Raw genomic sequence first — 26,617 nt, forward strand, 5'->3', positions numbered from 1 at the left:
TGAAGTGAGGGGCTGGAGTTGTCCTCGTTGTCCTTTCTGTACATACATACAGCACATCCACGTCCCTTTCTGCTTGTCCTTACAGATCGTGGTGGAGGAAGGTGGCTATGAAGCCATCTGCAAGGACCGTCGATGGGCTCGGGTGGCCCAACGCCTCAACTACCCACCAGGCAAAAACATTGGCTCCCTGCTACGCTCCCACTATGAACGCATCGTTTACCCCTATGAGATGTACCAGTCTGGAGCCAACCTGGTGGTAAGGATGCCGAGCCGGGGTGGGAGTAGGCTTTCCCCTGCCAGATGCAAATTTCCACACTTGTTCTTAATGGAACTGGTTCAGTGGAGTGGACTGGAGACCTGGAGAGGTCTGGGAAGAGATGGAGTTTGGTTTAGTTGGGGAGATGGTTGCGGGGAGGGGGTTGGAAGGAGGGATGGCATAAGCAGAGGCATGAGAAGAATTCCCAAAGTGTGTGCTGGTGTCAGTGGCCAGTTGAGCAGGGCCTGTTGGGTGGGTGGGTGGCGGGCGGTGTGAAACCACGGCTTTGGTTGCTATTGGGTGAGGGTAAAGGGAGGTCCTTGCTGTTGGGAGCTGGGGCCCCATGCCCTGACCCTTACCCCTCACCTGTCCCCAGCAGTGCAACACACGTCCATTTGATAATGAGGAGAAGGACAAGGAATACAAACCCCACAGTATCCCCCTTCGACAGTCTGTGCAGCCCTCCAAGTTCAACAGCTATGGCCGGCGAGCCAAGAGACTACAGCCTGATGTGAGTACTTCCCTTCTTCTAACTTGGAGCTTTGGTGGTGAAGAGTCCTCTCCCTTCCCTCTGACCAAGGTTCTCTTCCCTGTTCCACTCTCCCTTCTCTTGGTTCTCTGAGTTCTGAGCAGTAGTGTGCCTCTTTCTGGCTTCACTCTTGCTCTTCCTCTACTCTCAGCTGAGCTTCTGAGCTGGGTTTTGATCTGTTTGTATAATATCTTTCCTATGTCTGGTGTTCTTGCCTGCCTTGTTCCTTTCCTGACTCACTCTGCTCATAGGGGAAGAACTCTTCTTTTTCTCCTTATAACTATATCTTAGCCTCAGGAAGAAGCTTATGTGCCGGCATTCTTCTGGGCATTGGGGATACAACAGAGAACAAGATACACACTGTCCCTGGGCTCACCGAAGCATGTAATTTACCAGATCATATTAGTCACTGCCATTTATTGGTAGATTCAAATACTTAGATTTCTTTATATATGTTTTCCTCAAACCCCTTGTAACTGTGAGATAGGAGTTAATATTCTCATTTTACAGTTGGAAAAACAGATCCCATCTTAATTCCATTCCAAGAGAGGAATAAGGAGGGAGTTCACTTACCCTCAGTCTCCAAAAAGCAATCTGAATTCTTGCCTGGGCCCACCTGTGCCTCCACCCTGGCATGAACTCATGTGGTAGAGTCCAGGCTGTTGTTCTTTTAGGATGGGGCAGTCTGCCCAAGATAGTCTTGATTCATTTCCTTCTTTCCTTCCAGCCGGAACCCACAGAGGAAGACATTGAAAAGAATCCTGAGCTGAAGAAGCTTCAGATCTATGGGGCAGGCCCCAAGATGATGGGCCTGGGCCTCATGGCCAAGGATAAGACTCTGCGGAAAAAAGGTGAGGCCTGACAGGCTGGGGCAGTGTGAAGAATGGCCTCACCAGGGGAGAGGAGCCTGGGCCGCGACTTTCAGACTTGTACTTTAGAGCCATTCTCCTCTCTCCCAGATAAGGAAGGGCCCGAGTGCCCCCCCACCATAGTGGTGAAGGAGGAGTCAGGCGGGGACGTGAAGGTGGAGTCACCCTCACCCAAGACCTTCCTGGAGAGCAAGGAGGAGCTGAGTCACAGCCCAGAGCCCTGCACCAAGATGACCATGAGGCTGCGGAGGAACCACAGCAATGCCCAGTTTGTAAGGACCTAGCCCTGCCTTCCTAATGCTCTGCTTCTCATCCCTTCAACGAGCATTTCCCCAGCATGGCACTGGACCAGGTGGCATTAAGCAGAAAAGTGGGCCTGGTGGGCCCTGCCCTCAGGTAGCTCACTTAATTGGGGAAACAAGGCCAACTCACATGGAACAAAGAACAAGAAAGGGTGATCAAGTGCTGTCAACATGAAGTGCTGGAAGGGTGCAGAGGAGGAGACTCCCTCTCCATTGCTTCAGGATAAAGGCTAAGCTCCTCATTACAATGCATGATCCAGTCCCTGCAGACCTCTAGCCTCATTCCCCAGCACTGCCCACCTTACTCCTTCTGCTATAGCCACACTGAACTGCTTGTAGGTATGTTTGTTTTTTTCCTGAGATGTGCCATGCTTTCTTTCCCCATCCTTTGTACATGCTGTTTCTTCTGCCTGGAAGAGTTTTCGCCTGTGCTCTGCCCCATTGCCAAATTCCAGTTTGCCTTCAGGTCTCAGTTTCAAGTGTCACCGTTTCAGTGAAGTTCTTCTCAAGGCTGTTCCTCCTTATCTCCAGCTGATTCGAGTGCTTCCTCCTTTAGGTTTCCATAGTACCCTTTTATGGGCTGCTGTTGGCAGTTTCCACACTGCCCTTTAATTTTTATGAACTTGTGCCTCTGGAGTACTGTATGCCTTTAGAAGGCAGATGCCATGTCTCATTTATCGCTGTACTGAAGAGTCCAGCGTAATGTTGAACACATAAGTGTTCAGTAAGTATTGAATGAATAAAAATGGGGGATTCAGGACTGAATGATAAAGACTCTGCTGTCACAGCTCTACAGTTAGTTTATTTGGGGAGGTGGTACGTGCATGCAGTTAAATTCCAGGCCTAGCATGACTAACCTGTACAGGGCCATGAATGATCCAGCCAGCAGGCAAGGTGGGTTTCTAATGGAGATCTTTGTGGACTAGGGTGCAGTCTGGAGGAGTCTGATGTTTGAAAGGCTGGACAGGGCTTAGGTTGATGAACTGTTGCCTCCCTCCCCTGGCAGATTGAGTCATATGTATGCCGAATGTGTTCCCGAGGGGATGAGGACGACAAGCTCCTGCTGTGTGATGGCTGTGATGACAACTACCACATCTTCTGCTTGCTGCCTCCTTTGCCTGAGATTCCCAAGGGTGTCTGGCGGTGCCCAAAGTGTGTCATGGCGGTAAGGACTTCCCAGCCCCAGTCTATGTCTGCCTCATAGGCTATCCTTGCCTTCCTTCATCCGGTCTTATTGAAAGCAGCCTTCTAGCTCAGCCACAGTCTTATGTTTTGGGTCCCTGGGGTGGGGCTAGGTTGGGCAGAACTTTGGGAGAAAGAAAAGGAGGACACTCAGCCTGTGTTCTCTGGGAGCTCTCGGACCACCCCGGGAGGTGAGAGTCATGATTAGACAGATCATATGTGATGACATATAATCAAATGTTAAATTGTGTGTTAGAAATTCAGATGTAGAAGTTCAGAGGACAGGAAAGTGACTAAGGGTAGTAATCAGGGAAGGTGTCAGCAATGAGATTTGGAGGACAGGAATATGAAAAAAAATGTTCTTTTGATTTCCAAGTTTTTTATTCTTTGTTTCTTTTAGAAAGCTTGGAAAATAGACAAATTACCTATCATCTCACCACCTAGAGACAACCATTGTTAATAGTCTGGTATATTTTCTTCTCATCTTTTCGTTGTTGCCTATATATAACTATCTTTAACAAGTTTGGGATCTTACTGTATATTTTCATTTGTTACTTTATAATCATTTTTCTATATTATTAAATTTATTCATGGGTATGATTTTTTTTTTCCTTGTAGGGGGTCCATCATGTGGGTATAATATTTATTTAGGTATTTTCCTTCTGTTGTGATAATTAGATTGGTTTGCAGTGTTGTAGATTTTAACTACAAGAGGTGGGCAGGCTTTCTAGACTGGGGGATGGAGGAGTGCAGGAGTAAGGATACATGGGGATAGTGTACCTAGTGCAAGAGAGGCAGTGAGGAGAGCAGCTGTAGCAGCAGTGAGGGCTAAGAGGCCTGGGAAGTCTTTCAGTTCCATTTCATGAGCCTCCTACCTTGATCCAAATTCCGGGTGCCTGTCTACATCTCTCCCTCGGTTTCTGGAGAGTAGACGCTGACAGTTTCTTGCCCTGTCAACTGTGGTCACAGAGACCAGGTGTGCACGTGCACACACACTAGACACACACAAATGAGGAAAGAGACCAGGGCAGTGCATAATTGCCTTGGTAGTGGTGGGGATTCCTTTAGGGAGGAGTTTGGATACCAAAAGTATCATAGACAACAGACTGTCAGGTCTACTTGGCTCTCTTCTCTAAGTGGTTGTGGGCCAGTGGACCAGATTGACTTTTAGTTTTCAGACATGAGCAGAAGGTGTGTCTGACTGGGGTACATACATCTCTCATCTAAAACCACGAACATAGATACAAAGTGAGTTAGACACACGTCCTGTCTTCTGAGACAGTGTAAAGAACAGGAATAGTGTGGGGTTTGACACTAGGAGTTGGTGCCTTCGTTTCCCATCCTCCAAGCTACTAGAATATTCAGTGTCATTTTCCCAGGTCTGTAGTTCCAGTCTGGGCATAAAACTTCTCTAAGCATCCTGTATAAAGTCACATTTTATCTTGAGAGAAAAAATACTGGCAGAAGAGCATGGGGTAGCATATTTAAGTCAGAGCCCATGGTTTAGATAGTAAAGTCCTAAAGGAAGAGAAGAGCAAGAGCATGGTAGAAGTGCATGTGGGGAATGAAGAGACTAACTGTGCTCAAGTGCTAGGAGGAAAAGGTAGAGCTATGACGTGAGACCTGCCTCAGGGGCCTTCAGTACAGACCTAGGGCTGTTCTCCTTCTGACTCCTACCCCATATTCCAGCTCCGCTTTTGAGGATTCTCCACCTCTTTGCCTCTGCCTTGGTGACGTGTTCTCCTTTGGGTTTCAGGAGTGTAAGCGCCCCCCCGAAGCCTTTGGCTTTGAGCAGGCTACCCGGGAATACACTCTGCAGAGCTTTGGCGAGATGGCTGACTCCTTTAAAGCCGATTACTTCAACATGCCCGTACACGTAGGTGATGGAGGGCTGGGGTAGTGTCAGGGCTAGGGTCATAGGTGCCTGATGGTCAATAGCTCTCCTGGGTCAGTGGGGCCAGGATATGATGGGCCATGGTCATCGGCTACCCCTGTTCCTTAGATGGTGCCCACAGAACTCGTGGAGAAGGAATTCTGGCGGCTGGTGAATAGCATTGAGGAAGATGTGACTGTTGAGTATGGGGCTGACATCCATTCCAAAGAATTTGGTAGCGGTTTCCCCGTCAGTGACAGTAAGCGGCACCTAACCCCTGAGGAGGAGGTGAGTAGGTGATTCATGGTTATGTCAGCTGTGTGACTTAAGCAAGTCATTTAGTATCTGAAAGACTCAGTATCTCTATAGGATGGGGACTATTATGCCTACCTTATATGGTTGCTGTGAGATGTAGATGGGATGATATGTGTAAAGAACACAGCCTAATATCTGGCATGGCATCTCCAGCCATGATATTGGCTGTTTATTTTGTCTGTAGAATGGGGACAGTATCCATTTTACAAATTTTATAAGAATTAAATGAGAGGGCTTCCCTGGTGGCACAGTGGTTGGGAGTCTGCCTGCCGATGCGGGGGACACGGGTTCGTGCCCCGGTCTGGGAGGATCCCACATGCTGCAGAGCGGCTGGGCCCGTGAGCCATGGCCGCTGGGCCTGTGCGTCCGGAGCCTGTGCTCCGCAACGGGAGAGGCCACAGCGGTGAGAGGCCCACGTACCGCAAAAAAAAAAAAAAAAAAAAGAATTAAATGAGAAGGTATATGAAGTACCTGGCAGGGTGCCTGGCTCATTCATAAGAAGTGTTCAGGGACTGGGATTGTAAGTTCAGGAAATAATGAGGCCCTAGGCCTGTATCAAGGGAAGGGTGCATTTTGGTCCAGAGCAGGGGCTTTTAACTTGCAGATATTTTGGTGGGTGGGCACATCTATAAACCTCCCTAAAATTGAAGTAAAGTGAAGTGGATTGAAATTTTGTGTGTATGCATTTGACGGAGGCAGGGGGAAGAACACCTATATTATTTCTTAGATGTTTCAGAAAGGTCTATGACCTCGAAATTAAGGTTCCCTGGGCTAAAGATCTCCACTCCTTAGCAAAACTCTCATCCCTTTTCCACAAATACCTGACCTGACAGGAGTATGCTACTAGTGGTTGGAACCTGAATGTGATGCCGGTGCTGGAGCAGTCCGTACTGTGCCACATCAATGCAGATATCTCCGGCATGAAGGTGCCCTGGCTCTACGTGGGCATGGTCTTCTCAGCCTTTTGCTGGCATATTGAGGATCACTGGAGTTACTCCATTAACTACCTCCACTGGTGAGTGGGGTCCTGGTGAGCCAGGGAAGCAGTCAGGGTGGGCTCCTTCAGTACCATAGGTGTGTCCACTCTACATGTCTCCTTTCTGCTTGGCCAGGGGTGAGCCGAAGACCTGGTATGGGGTACCCTCACTTGCAGCAGAACATTTGGAAGAGGTGATGAAGAAGCTGACACCTGAGCTCTTTGATAGCCAGCCTGACCTTCTGCACCAACTTGTCACCCTCATGAATCCCAATACCCTCATGTCCCATGGTGTGCCGGTGAGTGTCCAGGAAATAGGGCAAGGTGTAGGAATGAGTTAGTGGTGTCCTTTGTGGTGGTGGTGGTGGTGGTGGTGGTCATTGTCTGGAATCTACCCCTGCCCCTTTCTCATTCCTATTCTGTCTTAATCAGGCTATAGGTTTGACAGAAATAATAGTGATTAGAGATACAATGTGATGGTGAGCCCTCTGGGCCTGATGTTTGAGGGCAACACCTTAGGGATGGCTTCCACCAGTGGAAAAGGGAAATAGAGGAAGGACTGGGCAAGACAAGTCTCCTTACTCTTAAGGGCACACATCATTTCCATTCACCTCTGGTTAGTCACAGCTTAGTCACATGGCCACATCTAGCTGTGAGGAAAACTGGACAATCTGATTTTTATTAAGGATGGTCATGTACCAGCTACAAATTGGAGGTCATGCTATTAAGAAAGAGGGTGAGAATGAATATAAGGGGACAACTAGCAGTCTCTGCTATCCTTTCCATATTGTGACCCTTCTTGGAGCAGTGGGTAGGTCTGCTTATTTATTTAACAGGTCAGAGTTCTATGGTGGTAATTAGTTTGCATTATATAAGTGTACCAAATCCACATGTTGTACACCAACATGTTATATGTCAACTATATCTCAGTAAAGCTGGGACGGGGTGGGGGGAAGTAACCTAAAAAAAAAAAAGGTGCCAATATCTTTCAGCATTTAAAAAAAAAAAGCTGAACCCAGAGTCCTGACTTGTCCTGTTCTCCTTCTCTGTGGACTTCTCTCCCACTGTGGGTATACATCCTGGCTTACCTATAAGGGGCTTTATATTCCTGGGAATTTCTGACATTGAATAGTATCGGCCAGTTTTCTGGTGTGGATCTTAAAATAACCTGATCAACAGTCCTGTAGAAACAGGAATGAGTACATCTTCCACCTCTGCTTTCAGTCTTATTCATTCTGTGCTGCTACTCCTCCCCACTCCCTTCAACCCCGTGCCCCCAAAACCATCCTTGGCTACCTTACTGCTTAGTCTAGTGCGTGGGACAGTAAGCAGTCAGTACATATTGAATTAATATCTCCTTGAAATCCCTGGTCATCTGTACAGTAGGTCAGTGGTTCTTGCCTGAATTTCTTCTTGCCTTCAGCTTGTTTTGCTATACTATATAACCTATGAGTAATACTTTTTATTATGCATTTTAGTGATACTTAACCAAGGTTTGAGATATCTAGGGAATTAGAGGAAACGCATTCCTTTTCCCTCTCTGCATCACCTCATTTAAGAATTACTGGGAAAAAAAAAAAAAGAATTACTGGACTCAAGATGTAGCAATGACCAAGGGCCCTTCAAGTTATGCTCTTCACAAGTAGCCACTGGGTCTGACCTTTCCTCAGACTCCTTTCTTCCTGACCCACAGCATCAGTTCTTTCCCACAGTGTCAAGGAGAATTATAAGAGTAGAAGAGGATTCTCCTTAAGGATTCAGACAGCTAAGATTCATACATACATACATACATATATATACACACATATATATATTCATTCAATTCTAATCTCTTTTTATTTATTTATTTTTGCGGTACGCGGGCCTCTCACTGTTGTGGCCTCTCCCGTTGAGGAGCACAGGCTCTGGACGCGCAGGCTCAGCGGCCATGGCTCACGGGCCCAGCCGCTCCGCAGCATGTGGGATCTTCCCGGACTGGGGCACGAACCTGTGTCCCCTGCATCGGCAGGCGGACTCTCAACCACTGCACCACCAGGGAAGCCCTCTTCTTAAAAAACTTTTATCACAGACTTTTTTGCTTCCACCTTCACAGCATTTCTCCTGCTCATAGCTCCCCAGCTTCTCTGGCCAGCTGCTGTTTCACCACCCCACCCTCTGTCTGCCAGGCCCTTCCTATAGGTAGTTCCCAGCATCTCCAGGCTCTTTGGACTTGGCAGTATCCCCTCAATCCAGGACATCTGATTTTCATATTCACATGTCGGCAGGCTGCAGTTTAGCCAGCTGGAGGTCCCTCAGAGCTATCTTTGGCCGCACTCCCCCCCCCACCTCACCCATCTTCCCCTTTGGTGAGAGAGGGCCATTTCTTTTTATAGAGATACATAGTATAAGTATTTTTATTATAAAAGAAACGTTCCCCCTTTCCAAAAAATGGCAGTAGAGAGGTCATCTCTATATCCTCCACATTTTGTTACATTTCCATCTTTTTTATGTAAGTTTTGACATGACAGTAATCAGTGTATGGATTTTATAATCTCTTTTGTTAAGTTTGATCATCTAGAATGGCATTGTCCAATTTGGTAGCCACTAGCCACATGTGGCTATTGAGCACTTGAAACATGGCTAGTCCCAGCTGAAATGTACTGAAAGTATAAAACATACGTTGGATTTCAAGACATTGTATGAAACAGAGAATGAGAAATATCTCAGTAGTACTTTTGTATACCAATTACACATTAAAATGATAATATTGTGGATATATTAAATAAAATACATTGAAGTTAATTTCACCTGTTTCTTTTTACTTTTTTAATGTGGCTACTGGAGAATTTAAAAAGTACATATGTGGCTGGCATTATATTACTATTGGACAATGCTGGTCTAGAATAATTTTTTACTTCCTCACCATGAACTATTTATAACCATCTTTTTTGGAAAACGGCTTTATTGCAGTATAATTTACATACCATAAAAATCACGCATTTTAAATGCACCATTAAGTGAATTTACAGGGTTGTGCTACCATCACCACAATCCAGTTTTAGAACATTTCCATCACCCCAAAAGGATCCCTTGTGCCCTTTTGCAGTCACTCTTCATTCCAACCCCTAGTCCCAGGCAACCACTGATCTGCTAACTCTAAAAATTTGCTTTTTCTAGACAGTTCATATAAATGGAATAATATGTGGTCTTTTTTGTCTGGCTTTTCACTTAGCATAATATTTTTGAGGTTCATCTATGTTATAGCTTGCTTCAGAACTTCATTCCCTTTTGTGATGGAATAATATTATATTGTATGGATATACTACATTTTGTTTGTCCATTCACCAGTTGATGGACTTTTGGGTCATTTTTTAATAGCTGCAGAATGTGAGGAGAGCTTTCTAAAAAAAACTGCATAGGAAACAGTAAAGTGACATTGCCAAAATGAGGGTGCATTAGGTTCTATTTCTGGCTCTGCTACTTGAGGCTTCTGTGGGACTCAGTTTTCACATCTGTAAAATTAAGGCTGGGACTAGATCATTCAGCAAATACTGCTAGAACTCCCTCTGTGTGCAGGACCTCTGGTCAGCACCCTGAAAGCAAATAAACTAATCCCTGCCTTTAGTCATGTGCAGTTGAGTAGAGGACAAAGGTGAGTAAACAACTGGAATAAAATATTAGAGGTGCTACAAAAGGACAACAGACTGGGTCATTAGGAAGTAGGGGCGGCGGGGGGAGGTCAGGAAAGCATTTGTAGAAGTGGTGACACTTGAAGGAAGAGTAAGAGTTTGCCTATTGGGGCCGTGGCTTTATCATGTAGTTATGGGGATTCAAGTGAGGGGTTCTCAACAGGGACATTACATAATCAGGTTTGCATTTTGGTTGGGGAAGACAATTCTAGTGGTTGGTAATGGGGGCCAGTGCAGTAGTACAAGCAGTAAATACTGATGTTGCCTCTAAGTAGGGAAAGATTTGAGAAGAAAATGTACTGGAGGTGGGAACTGATACATGGCCTGAATAAATGTGCAGATTCAGTATTGTTAGGATGCTGATTCTCTCCTCATTAGTCTAGTACCCTAGCAGATGAATTGTTGGGTTGAAGGCTATAAACATTTTAGGTTTTTGGTTATGTGTCAGCGATTTTGCTTTCCAGAGAGAAGTTATTGGTCCCCATAACAGCACTGTACTTATTTCACTGTGTCTTCATCAGCATGGAATGTTCATTTTAAAAAACTTTGCAAGACTTCTTGGTAAAGACAGCTAATTAAACGTACACATGGCTACTTCCATTCCTTACTGAAACTTCACAAAATGCCACAAAGTGATTTTTTTTTTTAAGGTTAAAAAAAAAAATCACAGAGATGGGGAAAACAAGAAAAGAGACAATGATAAACAAAATTCTTGAAACTAGGAAACAAATAAGAAAACTGAATCTTAAGCCAGTTCTGGAATATCTGAGAACCAATCTGATTTATACCTCAGTACCCCCCAAGGGTTCAGTAGTTGGTTGCAGCAGACATTCCAGGGAGTAAAGACCAGGGAGTAAAGACAAATGGGGTAAAAATAAAGATTGGTTCATATTTATATAAGAAGCTATGGGAGGGACTTCCCTGGTGGCACAGTGGTTAAGAATCCACCTGCCAGTGCAGGGGACATGGGTTCAAGCCCTGGTCTGGGAAGATCCCACATGCTGCGGAGCAACTAAGCCCGTGTGCCACAACTGCTGAGCCCGTGTGCCACAACTACTGAGCCCGCATGCCACAACTACTGAAGCCTACGCGCCTAGAGCCTGTGCTCCACAACAAGAGAAGCCACCGCAATAAGAAGCCCAAGCACCGCAACAAAGAGTAGCCCACGCGCAGCAACGAAGACCCAAAGCAGCCAAAAATAAATAAATAAATAAATAAATATTTTTAAAAAGCAGCAGCTATGGGATCCTCACCCACACTGGGCAGCTGGAAACGTGACCCTCCCTCACTCTAGCAAAAGACTGTGAGATTTACTTTCAAAGAGGTTGAAATAGATCTCTGGATTGAGGTCTTCTAGGTACAGTTGAGAGTAGAAGTATAGTGAAACTAGTAGGATTCACTGTACACCTACTGAATGCTGAGGTTCCCAGCCATCTTCCTCCACTTGGCTCTTAGAACAATAGCAAGCCAGACCTTTTTCCTTCAGGCAAAAAAATAGGAGTTTTCTCTGGGGAATCTGACTGGCCCAAAAGGAAAGACCTAGAGTTTCCCAAACTAAGTGGTTTCACTCTACAGTGGCTCACAGTTGACAAACTTCACCTCTGTACTCAGAACTTTCATTTAGCCTTTTCATTTCTTACTCTTGAATATAACTAGATAGCCACAGATTAACAGACAACTGAGAAAATTCTAGAATAAACAAAGTAGAACCAAATAGTAAAAAAGCAGCTTGGACAAACAGAGGCTAGGCAGGGAGAAGTAAACTTCAAAAAGAAAAGGAAAAGAAACCTTATTAATACCTTCAGAGATGAGCATATATTGCAAACATAAAATAAGAACAGGGTGCTATTTTAAAAGAACATGCTGAGAACGAAAATTAAGATAGCAAAAGTGGAAGACGAAAAAAAAATAAAAAGCTTAGAAGATAAACAGTTAAGGAGATCTCCCAGAAAATAGAATAGAAAGATAAAGATGGAAAAAGGTAGAAAAAGTTAGAGAATTTGTTCTGGGGGTTCAATATTCAAATAATTCTCTCTGAAAAGAGAATAAATGAAAACTGAAAGGATCAAATTGTTAAGAAATTGTTCAAGAAAATTTCCCTGAACTGAATGACAGTTTCCAGAATCAGAGGGCCTACCCAGTACATGAATGCAAATAGATCCACACCAAGGTATACCTGGTGAATTTTCATATCAAACAATGGGACCAGAAGACTCCTACAAGCTTTCTGAGAGAGAAAACAGGTTTCATTCAAAACATTAGGAGTCAGAACAGCTTTAGACTTCAAAAGCAACACTGGAATCTAGAAGACTAGAGCCATGCCTTCAAAATTATTTTCTTTCTTTCTTTTTTTTTTTTTCCAAAATGATTTTCAACTTAGAATTTTATGGGCAGTCAGATTATCAAGGTTGAGAGTAGAATAGAGGCATTTTTTTAAAAAGTTCTTCCCACCATTTCTCAGGAAGCTGTTGGACGATGTGCTTAAGCACAGCAAAGGAACAAACCAAGAAAGAGGAAGACATGGGATCTAGGAAACAGGAGATCTGTCGTGGGAGAGTGACAATCCAGGGAGGGCAGCTGGTCCCAATTGAAACAGATCATAAGGCTCCATGAGAGACTGCTACAGAAAGGTGAAAAGTGATAGGAGAGAGGAAAGTTGGACACTTGTCCAAAAGGTTGGGATTAAATTACTAATACATACACAGAAAAGTAAGCAAATTGAGACATAGGAGGCTATTTTTAATATAGTCTAGAAGCATGTTATTTAGGGAAGCCCCGGGTCTGCTGACTTTATAACAAATCTTACAGAACCACTTGGTTCTTGAAACTGCTTACATGACTGGTAACAAAAATTAATGAAAAAACATGTCCAGCTTAATGAAAAGTGATGTTTTGAATTTTTAAAAAATTATTAGGGGGCCTCCCTGGTGGCGCAGTGGTTGAGAGTCTGCCTGCTGATGCAGGGGACACGGGTTCGTGCCCCGGTCCGGGAAGATCCCACATGCCGCGGAGCGGCTAGGCCCGTGAGCCATGGCCACTGAGCCTGCGTGTCCGGAGCCTGTGCTCCGCAACGGGAGAGGCCACAACAGTGAGAGGCCTGCGTACCGCAAAAAAAAAAAAAAAAAAATTATTAGGGAAGTTGAAATATTTTGGTATATGTACATTTCCTGCTTTTGACTCAAATTTTCCTGTCATCACAAATCAAAACCTTGAGAGCAGAGACCAATGGTCCTTTCTTTCAGAGTTGGAGGGTCTGGGAATCTGTTGTCAGACTGTGTTCCCTGAGACTTTCCTTCTTCTCCTTAAGAACCCTGGACTTAGATCTCTGTCTCAATGACCTTGGCTTTTCTTCCTCAGGTTGTCCGCACAAACCAGTGTGCAGGAGAATTTGTCATTACCTTCCCTCGTGCTTACCACAGTGGCTTTAACCAAGGCTACAACTTTGCTGAGGCTGTCAACTTTTGCACTGCTGACTGGGTGAGTCTGGAGTGTGATGGGATGGCAGGGAGAAGCAGGAGGGTTGTGGGGAGGCTGAGGCACCATCGCCTCCAGACTTGGCCATACTCAACCTTGAACCTGTCCACAGCTGCCAGCTGGGCGCCAGTGCATTGAGCACTACCGCCGGCTCCGAAGATACTGTGTCTTCTCCCATGAGGAACTCATCTGCAAGATGGCTGCCTGTCCAGAGAAGCTGGACCTGAACCTGGCAGCAGCTGTGCATAAGGAGATGTTCATCATGGTTCAGGAGGAGCGGCGTCTACGAAAGGCCCTGCTAGAGAAGGTGGGTGGTGGGGAGAGTGCCCTGGATTGGGTGCCCTAGTCTGGCAGAGGTGGGGGGGGAGGAAGAAGTAGAAGATGTAGCCACTTCTCTTAGGGAGTAGTGAAAAGAACTAGACACATCTGGATTGGAAACTACAATTCCATTCTCTACCATTTACTAATAACTGTTAGTAAGTTAATTTACTTTACTGAGCATCAGTATCCCCATCTGAAAAAAAATGGGGATGATAATAGTGCTTTTTTTGGGGATAGTTGAGTGGATTTAAGATGTTTGTTAAGTAAGTGACCCATAGCAGGTGCTGTTATTGCTAATGATGTTATTGCATCATTATTTAAATAACCCAAGACCAACTGACATATGAAACCCCCACTTGCTGGTAAGCTGGATAACCTTTTCAAGTTAGTTAACCTCTCATAGTCTCACTTTCCCACTCTGTAAAATGGGAATAAATACCTCACTTGCAGGGTGGTTGTAAAGCTTGAGTAAGGTGATTTATGTCAAAGCATCTATTGCTGCACTTGCAGTGTAGCAGATGCTATTATTGGTAATATTAGTACATGAAGAAAATGATAGAAATATGGAACATTTCTTAAGAAATGCCATTTTATTACACTCATATAGTTCAGTAGCTCAAACTAGGTTAATATTACTGAGTAGAAGGGTCTTCCTTTAATAGATTTCTCATAACATGTCAGTTTGGTTTGTAGATGAGTGGCACCGCTATTCATGTAGTTTAGCTGCCTTCTTTTTTTTTTTTTTTAATGTGGTACGTGGGCCTCTCACTGTTGTGGCCTCTCCCATTGCGGAGCACAGGCTCCAGACGTGCAGGCTCAGTGGCCATGGCTCACGGGCCTAGCCGCTCCGCGGCATGTGGGATCCTCCCAGACCGGGGCATGAACCCGTGTTCCCTGCATCGGCAGGCGGACTCTCAACCACTGCGCCACCAGGGAAGCCCCAGCTGCCTTTTTAAAGCTCCAAACTTGTCCAGTTAGGGAGTTGACTTAGTGAGAGTCCTCCATAGGATTACAAAGGAATGCTGGTCCTGAGGAATCCCTTGCTGGATCCCTTTTCTTAAAATAAGAAAAGTTAGGGTAATACTTTCTTATTTTAAAGCTCATTTATAACTTTCCTATGAGCATGGGTTGTAAGGAGAATTGCAGCTATGGTAAGTGTTGGAAGTCTGGGGCCTGTCAGTCTGTGGTATTAGTTGGTGAGCCCCTGGGCTTTTCTAGGCATCATTTGCTCTCTCTGTTCAGTACTGTTATTGGATGATCACTCTGGGGCTGTGCTACACTACAGAAGGAGTCAAAGCAAGGTGGGAAAAGATGTTTCCATCCTAACACTCAGAATTCTTTACACTTGGCCCTTACCTAAGGAGAAGGGTTCTGGACCCCATAAATTCTGTAAAAGATTGTGTGTGTGTGTGTGTTTGAGTGCTTTTCTGGGGAGAGGGCTCATAGCTTGCATCCAGTTCTCAAAGGAGTCCATGATCCAAGAATACCTAGGGGCTTCATCCTTTTAGCAGCATTCTCTGGCTTCAGAATCAAAATAGGCTGCAGACAGATTCTCACTTTGGGCAAGTTACTCTCTCTGAGACTTAGTTTCCTCCTTAGCAAAATGAGACAGGCCTGTGAAATAGGTATCCTTATCTGAAGATTAGAGCCAATATCAGTAAATATTTGTTGGGCACCTATTCTTTTATCCCCCCCTATAGTCATCATGTTGTACATTGGATCCCCCAAACTTATTTATCTTCTAACTGGAAGTTTGTATCCTTTGAGCAGCGTCTCCATATTTTCCCTACCTCCCTAGCCCTTGGCCACCACCATGCTACTGTTTCTTTCTTTTTTTTTTCTTTCTGGCTGCATTGCAAGCTGGCTTGCAGGATCTCAGTTCCCTGACCAGGGACTGAACCCAGGCCTTGGCAGTGAAAGCCCGGAATCCTAACCACTAGGCCACCAGGGAACTCCCACTACTCTGTTTCTATGAGTTTGGGTTTTTTAGATTCCATATATAAGTGATATCCTATAATACTTGTCTTTTTTGTCTGATTTGTTTGACTTAGTATAATGTCCTCAAGGTCCATCCATGTTGTTACAAATAGCAGGATTTATGTCTTATGGCTGAATAATATTCCATTTTATATGTGTATGTATGAATACACACACACACACACATCCCACATACTTATCCATTCATCCACTAATGGACTCCTAGGTTATTTCCATATTTTGGCTATTGTGAATAATGCTGCAGTCAACATGGGAGTGCAGATATCTCCTTGAGATCCTGGTTTCATTTCCTTTGGATATATACCCAGAAGAGGGATTTCTGGATCATATGGTAGTTCTATTTTTAATTTTTTGAGGAACCTTCATACTGTTTTCCAAAGTGACTGCACCAATTCGCATTCCCACCGCAGTGCACAAAGGTTCCTTTGTCTCCACATTCTCTCCAACACTTGTTATCTCTTGTCTTTTTGATAATAAGCCATTCTGACAGGTGTGAGGTGATAATTATGGTTTTGATTTGCATTCCCTGATGATTAGTGATGTTGCACATCTTTTCATGTACCTATTGGCCATTTGTATGTCTTCTTTGGAAAAACGTCTGTTCAGGTCCTTTGCCCAATTTTTATTCGGATTGTTTGGTTTTTTGCTGTTGAGTTGTATGATTCCTTTATATATTTTGGATATTAACCCTTTAGCAGATAGACAGTTTGCGAATATTCTCTCCCGTTCCATGGGTTGCCTTTTGATTTTGTTGATAGTTTCTTTTGCTGTGCAGATGCTTTTTAGTTCGATGTAGTCCCACTTATTTATTTTTGCTTTTGTTGCTTGTGCTTTTTAGGTATCATGTACAAGAAATCATTGCTAAGACCAATGTCCAGGAACATTTTCCCTATATTTTCTTCTAGGAGTTTTATGGTTTCAGGTCTTATGTTTAAGTCTTTAATCCATTTCAAGTTAATTTTTGTGAGTGATATAAGATAAAGGTCCAGTTTCATTCTTCCGCATATGATTATCCAGTTTTCCCAGGACCAGTTGTCAAAGAGACTATCCTTTCCCCATTGAGTATTCTTGGCTTCTTTGCCAAATATTAGTTAACTATATATACGAGAGTTTATTTTTGGGCTTAATTCTGTCCATTGGTCTGTTTTTATGCCATTACCATACTGTTTTGATTACTACAGCCTTGTAATATAGTTTGAAATCAGGAAACTTCATACCCCCAGCTTTGTTTTTCTTCCTCAAGATTACTTTGGCTGTTCAGGGCCTTTTGTAGTTCCACTATTCTAAGTGCTAAGATACTTTTCTAGGTCCTTAGTCACTTTACCTTTGTTAATCCTCATAACGACCCAATGAGGATAGTACTATTGTCTCCATTTTACAAAGCAGGGAAACTGAAACCCAGAGAGGTTTAAATAATTTACTCAATATCAACGCAGCTAGGTTTGTAATGTGCAGTGGACTCATCTTATGAGCAGGATTTGTAATGTGCAGAGCGCATTTGTGGCGGAGCGGGATTTGTAATGTACAATGGACTTACGCAGAAGTTAGGTTGGTATAGAAGACAAAAACGTTAGAATCAAAATTTCCCTCTAAAATCCCTAAAATTGCCCATAATGTATAGCATTATATTGTCTTTCAATTACTCCAAGATAGCTGGCTTTTCCTCCATTTTTGGAAGGGATTGCTTTTTCTTCATCTAATCAACAGATAAAGTCATTGGCTTAGGTTTGGAGGCCATGTTTTTTGGGGGGGAAAAATTGTATCTTTAAACACTGAACAGAAGCACGTAGAGTTTATTTCTCTAAGTTATAGATGTGTGTGCAGTGTGCTGATAAAGCAGCCAGCACAGTGCCTGGAACACAGTGGGCGCTGAGTGCCTGGAAGCTAGCATTATTCCCCAGTACATGGCACTTCTCTTGGCCACTTCCACATATTGCCATCTCTCTGGTGCCTTGGTCCACCACTTTCCTCACCTTCTCTCAGCCCGAAGGTCCTTTCTGCTGATCTGAATCTTACCTGATTTTTCTCCCTCTCAGCCCACACTGATCTTACCCTGCTTCATGTGATTCCCCCAGCTTTGAGAGTTTGGACTTCACAAAGGCAGTGTGCTCTGTGGAGTTTTGTCTCCCCCACAGCTCTTAGCACAGATTTGAGTCTAATGTGGGGCTCAGTGAGTCTACTGTGGGGCTCAGTGGTGGCTGAGTTAGGGGTTTCTGCAGCCCTCTTCTTGTTCTATATAATGAACACCCCCAGGGCATCACGGAAGCTGAGCGAGAGGCTTTTGAGCTGCTCCCGGATGATGAGCGCCAGTGCATCAAGTGCAAGACCACGTGCTTTCTATCAGCCCTAGCCTGCTATGACTGCCCAGACGGCCTTGTCTGCCTTTCCCACATCAATGACCTCTGCAAGTGCTCCAGTAGCCGGCAGTACCTGCGGTGAGCAGGGGGCCTACCTGGAGGAAGTGGGCTGAGGAGGGGGATGCAGAACTGGGCCAGATGTGCTCTTCCCTGCCCTCTTCCTCCAGATATCGGTACACCTTGGATGAGCTCCCTGCCATGCTCCATAAGCTGAAGGTCCGGGCTGAGTCCTTTGACACCTGGGCCAACAAAGTGCGAGTGGCCCTGGAGGTGGAGGATGGGCGGAAGCGCAGTGAGTGATGGGGGGACGGAGGGACTCCACAGGCAAGTTCTATTCCCTTTTCTTCTGTACTCCCCCACCCGCTTCCTCTGCCTTTACTCAATACTGCCTACTCCTTGCTGCTCTCATTCTCTCTCCAGGCCTTGAAGAGCTGAGGGCACTAGAGTCTGAGGCCCGTGAGCGGAGATTTCCTAACAGTGAGCTGCTGCAGCGACTAAAGAACTGCCTGAGCGAGGCAGAGGCTTGCGTGTCCCGGGCTCTGGGGCTGGTCAGCGGCCAGGAAGCTGGGTATGGAAGCATGAGGCGTTGGGCACAGGTAGCCTGCTGAGGAGCCAGCACCTAGGAGAAGGACTATGGCGGGGGGAGGGGTGGACTCTGAGTACCATTAGGCAGATGACATCAGCAGGAAGCTGACAAGCACTGCAGTTGGAGGCGTTGGGGAGGGCAAGGAGACCAGGCAACTAGAATGGAGGGGAGCGCCCCAGTGCTAAGAAAGCTAGGAATGTTTCTTTTTATCAGTACCTGAAGGTACTGATTTCAGAGAGGCCGAGGGATTTTGTGGGCAGGGAGGTGTTGTGGGAGGTTTAGGGACAAGAAAAGGACACAGAAGCATAAACTGATCATAGAGTTCACAGTAGAAGATGGATTAAAATTGTCCAGCTTCTGTTACCATCAATTTCTAAGCTTCCCCCACCAAATATATATTCCTCTCTTCTAATTCTTTCCCCCCATCATATGAACTTGCATGTATCTTAAAACCCTCCCTCTAACCTGGGCATTTGTGGGGAACTGTGAAGTATGAGAGGTCAAGGTGGGCAGGGATGAGGAAAGGTGTTGGGCCTTAGCACAGAGATGGAGGGAGGGGACTGGGTTTGGACTTGAAACCCTACATGTGAAACTCCATAGCCCCTACAGGGTGGCTGGTCTACAGATGACCCTGGCTGAGCTCCGAGCCTTTCTGGACCAGATGAACAACCTGCCTTGTGCCATGCACCAGATTGGGGATGTCAAGGTGAGGAAGGGTGGACTTGAAGTGCTGCTGAGGGATCGGGGTGGGGGGTTGGGGGACCTGAGCAGTAGGCCATTCTTGGCTTCTTTCAAAAGTTGCAAGTATTTGGGCAAGACAGGATGCACATGTGAGAATAACAGGAGGTAAGAGGCAACGGGTTTTTAGCAAATTGCCTCTTAGAAATGGGATTTGAGGGGCAGGTGACAAGGGTACAGGTACAGGATGCATAGTCAAGGGAAGGTTTCCTGGTGGAGGTGGAAGAGGAGAAAGGAAGTAACAAGGATGTTTGTGGGCCTGGAAAGCTGAGTCAAGTTCAGGAAGGTAGAGGAGTGGGATGGAGAGGGCAGTGGACACCAGTATGAGTGTAGAGATTGTGAGAAGGCCAAGCGTAGCAGAGCATTTTTAGGACAGAGGGTCTCCTGATGCTATACATCAAAATCCTCTGGGGACTTAAATAAAGCACAGGCTCCTGACCAACCCCTATTAAGAATCTCAAGGAGTGGACCCAGAGATCTGCATTTTAACAGATGCCACAGGGTATTCTATCGGGCAGTGAGTGTTGGGAACCACTGCTTAGGGCCTGGCAAAGGAAGAGAGCCCAGCCCGTGCTAGGCTCTCCTCGCAATTACTGGAGGGTAAGAAGGTAGGTAGGGCAGGGGTACGTAGTGGTGGAACTTCTGTGTGAGCCCTGCTGAGGATTTTGTTCTTTATCTGTGTCCTGGTAGGGTATTCTGGAACAGGTGGAAGCCTACCAGGTTGAAGCCCGTGAGGCCCTGGCCTCATTGCCCTCCAGTCCGGGGCTCCTGCAGTCCCTGCTGGAGAGAGGGCGGCAGCTGGGGGTGGAGGTACCTGAGGCCCAGCAGCTCCAGCGGCAGGTGGAACAGGCGCGATGGCTGGATGAGATGAAACGCACACTGGCCCCCTCAGCCCGAAGGGGCACCCTGGCTGTCATGCGGGGACTGTTGGTCGCGGGTGCCAGTGTAGCCCCTAGCCCTGCTGTGGACAAGGCCCGAGCTGAACTGCAGGAGCTACTGACCATTGCTGAACGCTGGGAGGAGAAGGCCCATCTCTGCCTGGAGGCCAGGTGGGTCTAGCTTCTTCCCCTCCCTGCTCTACCACAACCTTCAAAGTTTAGCAGAGAAGCTGAAGATGATTCCCATGGGTGGCCTTGGGCACCAGACTCCTGTGTTGGTGTATTGACTATCCTCGCCTTTTTTGTTTCCTATCTTTTTTTTTTTTTTAAACTCCATAGTACACGTAGAGGCAGAGATAGTCTTACGGAGAAGCAGAGATGGACAGATACAGAGCTATATAGAGGACTAGCTCCACAGGCTGACGTGTGCACACACTCACAAGCACAAGTACCAAAAGGCAGATGGACAGGTGTCAGTAGAAAGACACCATGCATGGGACAATCTGACAAAGTGCAGCACCAGGTTAATACTGCAGGTTGTGTGTGTAGGCACTGCCAACAGGCTGACAGACTGGTGGACAAGCAGAGGCATGGAGGTATGGCAGAAGTTGGGTGCGTGCAATCTGGAGCAAGCAGGGACTGACAGCCATGCGTAGGCAGAATACAAGCAAATAGGCCCAAGCAGCAGCCCCAGGGGCTCATATCGCTGTATCTGGAAGTCAGGCTGGGCTTCTGGTTAGGCAGACCACCCCACACTGAGGCCTCTCTTTTCCCTACCTTTAGGCAGAAGCATCCACCAGCCACGCTTGAGGCCATAATTCATGAGGCAGAAAACATCCCTGTTCACCTGCCCAACATCCAGGCTCTCAAGGAGGCTCTTGCTAAGGCCCGGGCCTGGATTGCTGATGTGGACGAGATCCAAGTGAGGACCCTGTTGCACACCCCCCCCCCCGCCCCCGCCCCGTTTACCCGACACCTTCAGTCCAGCTGGGAGAGATGGCATACATTGCCTTGCGCTGGGTTGAGTTGGGTTGGCTAGAGAGAGGAAGGGGTCACAGCACATCGTGAGGAGGCAAAACGTGCTTGGTGAGCATTGTGAAGAAGGGTTGCAAGGCTGGCCTGAGGGAAGTTAGGATGCTGGTTAGGATGAGAATGGTGGGGGGCAGGGAGGATAGAAGAGGCAAACCACAACAAAATAACTAGTCTGGTGGTCCTGGGGACTGACTGGATATCCAGAGGCTGAGCCAATGGATGTAGGAGTTGTAAGAGAGAGCCAGGTGGGTGTGCCTTCCTGAGGATGATCCCTGTTTTTTCTGCCTCAAGACTGATTCCAGTCTGTCTTCCCAGCTCAGGGCCAGGCACAGAGTAGCATCATAGATGTTGGCAAGTTGAACTGAGCTTTCTCTTGCCCCTGTCCCAGAATGGTGATCACTACCCCTGCCTGGATGACTTGGAGGGCCTGGTGGCTGTTGGCCGGGACCTACCTGTGGGGTTGGAGGAGCTGAGACAGCTAGAGCTGCAGGTACTGACGGCGCACTCCTGGAGGGAGAAGGCCTCCAAGACCTTTCTCAAGAAGAATTCTTGCTACACTCTGCTGGAGGTGAGGCCTAGGACCCTGACCCACAGCCTCTCCTGCCTCTGGCCCAGCTGTTGAGACAGCTCATATGAGTGGGGCTTTGGGGGTGCTGGGCAGGGGAGGGAGGGGGTGGGAGTGAGGGGAAGCCTGGACATTCCTCCTTTGTCTGCTTGCCTCAGGTGCTCTGCCCATGTGCAGACGCCGGCTCAGACAGCACCAAGCGCAGCCGGTGGATGGAGAAGGAGCTGGGGTTGTACAAATCTGACACAGAGTTGCTGGGGCTGTCTGCGCAGGACCTCAGGGACCCAGGCTCTGTGGTAAGGAGCTTGGGCCCAGATGGGGAGAAGAGCCTGGTGACAATAGTGTCTGAGCCAGGTGGCCATGAGCAGCAGACTGCTTGCTCCCTGGGCCTCAGTTCTCCTGGTTTGGGAGTGGGGTATTCATGGTGCCAGAGAAGGAGGGTTGGGGTGCTGACCTCTCCTCCCCTGTCCTGGGCACGGCAGATCGTGGCCTTCAAGGAGGGGGAACAGAAGGAGAAGGAGGGAATTCTGCAGCTGCGTCGCACCAACTCCGCCAAGCCCAGTCCACTGGCATCATCGACCACAGCTTCCTCTGCAACCTCCATCTGTGTGTGTGGGCAGGTGCCAGCTGGGGTGGGAGCTCTGCAGTGTGACCTGTGTCAGGACTGGTTCCATGGGCGATGTGTGTCGGTACCCCGCCTCCTCAGTTCCCCAAGGCCCAGTCCCACCTCATCCCCACTGCTGGCCTGGTGGGAGTGGGACACCAAATTCTTGTGTCCGCTGTGCATGCGCTCACGGCGCCCACGCCTGGAGACCATCCTGGCACTGCTGGTAGCGCTGCAGAGACTGCCTGTGCGGCTGCCTGAGGGTGAGGCCCTGCAGTGCCTCACAGAGAGGGCCATCAGCTGGCAAGGCCGTGCCAGGCAGGCTCTGGCCTCTGAGGATGTGACTGCTGTGTTGGGACGGCTGGCCGAGCTTCGCCAGCGGCTGCAGGCTGAACCCAGGCCCGAGGAGCCCCCTACCTACCCTTCAGCCCCTGCCTCTGACCCTGTCAGAGAAGGCAGTGGCAAGGATATGCCTAAGGTGAGCTGCACAGCCCAGCTCTTTCGCCCTCAAATTCCTGTCTCCTAGCCCTCACCCTTACTTAGGCTCCAGCCCTGTCCCTGCTCTATGACTTTTGGTCTCCTTTGGCCTGGCCTCCCTGCCCCGTTCTGCCTCCTCTCCAGATCCCTGCAGTGCTCCATGCCGGCAGCCTGTGTCTGCCCTCCTCCCGGAGGTGGAGGGTCCCAAGTCTGAGGTTGTGGGGGAGCAATCGGGCCTGGTTCTTCAGTTACCGCTACCTGTCCTTGCTCTCTTCGGCAGGTGCAGGGGTTGCTGGAGAATGGAGACAGCATGACCAGTCCCGAGAAGGTAGCCCCGGGGGAGGGCTCAGGTAAGAGAGGTAGGTTTAGGTGTGGGTAGGCTGTTTATTGGATTTCACCAGAGTGACCCACGTGGTCCTCGGCTCTGTCGTGGGGGGTACGACCGGGAGCAGCCTCTAACCCAGCTTGTCCCCGCATCCCCTCAGACCTGGAGCTGCTGTCCTCGCTGTTGCCACAGTTGACTGGCCCTGTGTTGGAGCTGCCTGAGGCAACCCGGGCCCCCCTGGAGGAGCTCATGTTGGAGGGGGATCTGCTTGAGGTGACCCTGGATGAGAACCACAGCATCTGGCAGCTGCTGCAGGCTGGGCAGCCTCCAAACCTGGAGCGGATCCGCACACTTCTGGAGGTGAGGAGAGGAGGGATCATGGGCAGGGATGGGAGGTCAGGCCAAGCAGGCAGGGAGCCCAGGCCTGACCACTGTCCCGCACTTCTCTTTGCCCGTTGGTGATCACAGCTGGAGAAGGCAGAGCGCCATGGGAGCCGAGCACGGGGCCGGGCGCTGGAGAGGCGGAGGCGGCGGAAGGTGGATCGGGGTGGGGAGGGCGATGACCCAGCCCGAGAGGAGCTAGAGCCAAAGAGGGTACGGAGCTCAGGGCCAGAGGCCGAGGAGGCCCAGGAGGAGGAGGAGCTGGAGGAGGAGACTGGGGGTGAGGGCCCACCCCTGCCCACCACTGACAGCCCCGGCACCCAGGAGAACCAGAATGGCTTGGAGCCGGCGCTAGGGGCCAGTTCAGGCTCCTCGGCCCCTTTCTCCACTTTGACTCCCCGGCTGCACGTGCCCTGCCCGCAGCAGCCGCCTCAGCAACAATTGTGACAGTGGCTGAGCCTAGCACAGACCCCAACAGAGACCCCTTGGCCTCAAGGATCCTCTTTCTGACCATCAGGCCTGCTTCTTGGGAGGTGGGCGAGTAGGGGGGATGGCCACCCCCCCACCCCAGCCCATCCCCGAGTCCCTTGACTTTTATATTCTGACTCCAAGGTATTGTTCAGACCTCAGCTCCTGGGGGCCGGCCCCTGGAGTCCCCCTCCCTGGTAGCCTCTAACCAGCATTCCCAGACACCTGAGGCAGATAGACAGATGGGCAGGTGGGCAGGGGGGTGGCTGGGGCTGGGCCGGCACCATTCCAGAGACACGGCCAGTGCATATGCAAACTGGGGGAATCTCCTCTCCCTTCTCTCCCCAGTTGTGGCCCTCGCCAGGCCATGCTACACTAACCTCACCTCTCCCTTTCACTCTTTCTCCTCCTTCCCCCCTTCTCCTGCCTCCCTCCTCCCTTTGCCTCCTTCTCCTCCCTTCCCCTGACTGTTCCACCCAGGAGGAGGAAACTTCACATAGCTGTGCTCACAGTTTTTTATTTTAAATGAATTTGGCTGGGGAGCTGAGCAGGGCTCCCTGTGATCTGAAGAAAGCTTTTGGTGCTTGTCCTCACTACCACCTTGATCTTCCCTCCATGTCCTGCCCTGTCTCCTTTCCTCCTCCTGGGTTCATGTTGTAATAAAAGAAGATTGTTGGTGTGTAATTAATTTGTTCAAAAGAAAAAAAAAGCAAAACAAGAAACTTGGTTCCAACTGAAGCCTATTTTAATTTTATTTTATTATTTTCCTCTTGTTAGAAATAAAACCCTTAGCAACATTTTTTGGAAACATGTTTCTGAAGTGCATTTCTCTGTGGTGGGGGAGAACAGTGTCAGATACTATTTTAGGCTTTGTGGGCCAAGAGGAAAAACCAAGTGGATAACCAGTGTTCCTAAGGCCATATACTGAGTACTTTATCCTTTCTCCTTTCCTTTTTTTTTTTTTTTTTTTTTTTGCGGTACGCGGGCCTCTCACTGTTGTGGCCTCTCCCGTTGTGCTGTTGTGGAGCACAGGCTCCAGACGCGCAGGCTCAGCGGCCATGGCTCACGGGCCCAGCCGCTCCACGGCATGTGGGATCTTCCCGGACCAAGGCACGAACCCGTGTCCCCTGCATCGGCAGGTGGACTCTCAACCACTGTGCCACCAGGGAAGCCCCTAGAGGAACAGAATTTTAAGGATGAATTTCTGAATTGGTTCTGGGGTTTCTGGAATTGGCTTTCTAATCTGATTAGATTTTAGAGACACTAATGACTATCCCAGTAGTAAAGAGAGCACGGATATTCCATGGCATGAACTGCTTATAGAGATACACAAAATATTACCAGTGGATACTCATAATCAACCACTCATAAGAAGCAAGGATCTGGGTGACTCTGTATTTTTGAACATGTTTCTTAAATTAATGACTATAATGAGCTTGGCTGGTTGCTCCTAATGTTGCTCTACAAAGTGGGGAAAGTAAAGACCAGCTCAAGGATTTGAATTCCCAGCACAAGAGCCACATAAATGACCTGAAAGCTTCTAGGTGTGCCCTGGAGACCCTTATCTCCTGTAGTTGCAGGGCTGAGATTGCTGAAAATCAAACCCAGAATCTCATCCTGCAACTGGCTGAATTTCAACACAAGTTGAATTCCTGGCCTTACAGGGTGTGTCCCCTGTTAAAGTGAGAGAGCATGGATGGGGAACGAATAGGATCCTGAAAGTTGGAATGGTGAGCCCACGTCTCCTTGAGGAACACTGCCAAAAGTTCATACTGTTAATCTTTCTCTCAGCCTTCCCCAAAGGGACCTACAGCCTTTTACCAGGGTAACCGTGCATTGAGTAAAAGGAAATAATCAGATCTTTGGGGGACTACTGGACACTGGCTCTGAACTGACACTGTTTCCAGGAGACCACTCTGGTCCGCCAGTCAGAGTAGGAGCTTATGGAGGTCAGGGGATCGATGGAGTTTTAGCTCAGCTCTGTCTCACAGTGGGCCTCGTGGGTTCCCAAACCCGTCTTATGATTCTTTCCCCAGTCACAGAATGCATACTTGGAGTAGATCTACTCAGCAGCTGGCAGAATCCCTACATTGTTTCCCTGACCTGTGGAGTGAGGGCTATTATGGTGGGAAATTGTAAATGGAAGCCACTAGAACTGCCTCTACCTAGGAAAATAGTAAACTAAATGCAGTACTGCATTCCTGAGGGATTGCAGAGATTAGTTTCACCTTCAAGGACTTGAAAGATGCAGGGGTGGTGATTCCCATCATATCCCTATTCAACTCTCTTTGGCCTGTGTGGAAGACAGATGGATCTTGGAGAATTGACAGTGGATTATTGCAGGCTTAACCAGGTGGTGACTCCGACTGCAGCTGCTGTACCTGATGTGGTTTCACTGAGCAAATTAACACATCCCTCGGTACCTGGTATGCAGTTATTCACC

The 26,617-nt window shown here is 47.8% G+C and overlaps 1 protein-coding gene across 11 annotated transcripts in view; it reads left to right on the forward strand.

Annotated features, from left to right (window-relative positions):
• Nucleotides 1-24,330, forward strand: part of KDM5C (lysine demethylase 5C) — a 32,115-nt gene extending 7,785 nt beyond the window's left edge. For 2 of the 11 annotated variants that reach the window (XM_067722406.1, XM_067722416.1), the window contains 23 exons: nt 86-256; nt 633-767; nt 1,513-1,636; nt 1,745-1,926; nt 2,963-3,121; nt 4,895-5,014; nt 5,141-5,299; nt 6,160-6,341; nt 6,439-6,601; nt 13,328-13,447; nt 13,557-13,751; nt 18,017-18,198; nt 18,288-18,412; nt 18,541-18,688; nt 19,307-19,412; nt 20,135-20,493; nt 21,106-21,244; nt 21,743-21,922; nt 22,078-22,215; nt 22,402-23,000; nt 23,277-23,359; nt 23,486-23,685; nt 23,794-24,330. In XM_067722406.1, the coding sequence (XP_067578507.1) occupies nt 86-256; nt 633-767; nt 1,513-1,636; nt 1,745-1,926; nt 2,963-3,121; nt 4,895-5,014; nt 5,141-5,299; nt 6,160-6,341; nt 6,439-6,601; nt 13,328-13,447; nt 13,557-13,751; nt 18,017-18,198; nt 18,288-18,412; nt 18,541-18,688; nt 19,307-19,412; nt 20,135-20,493; nt 21,106-21,244; nt 21,743-21,922; nt 22,078-22,215; nt 22,402-23,000; nt 23,277-23,359; nt 23,486-23,685; nt 23,794-24,153 (4,329 nt within the window). In that variant the 3' untranslated portion in view covers nt 24,154-24,330. Of the gene's footprint in view, nt 1-85; nt 257-632; nt 768-1,512; nt 1,637-1,744; nt 1,927-2,962; nt 3,122-4,894; nt 5,015-5,140; nt 5,300-6,159; nt 6,342-6,438; nt 6,602-13,327; nt 13,448-13,556; nt 13,752-18,016; nt 18,199-18,287; nt 18,413-18,540; nt 18,689-19,306; nt 19,413-20,134; nt 20,494-21,105; nt 21,245-21,742; nt 21,923-22,077; nt 22,216-22,401; nt 23,002-23,276; nt 23,360-23,485; nt 23,686-23,793 lie in introns of all 11 variants that reach the window. The other 9 variants (XM_067722412.1, XM_067722417.1, XM_067722411.1 and 6 more) reach the window with 8 other exon arrangements.
• The last annotated feature ends 2,287 nt before the right edge of the window (nt 24,331-26,617 follow it).

Source organism: Pseudorca crassidens, chromosome X (genome assembly GCF_039906515.1).
Source record: "Pseudorca crassidens isolate mPseCra1 chromosome X, mPseCra1.hap1, whole genome shotgun sequence".
Lineage (NCBI taxonomy): Eukaryota > Metazoa > Chordata > Mammalia > Artiodactyla > Delphinidae > Pseudorca > Pseudorca crassidens.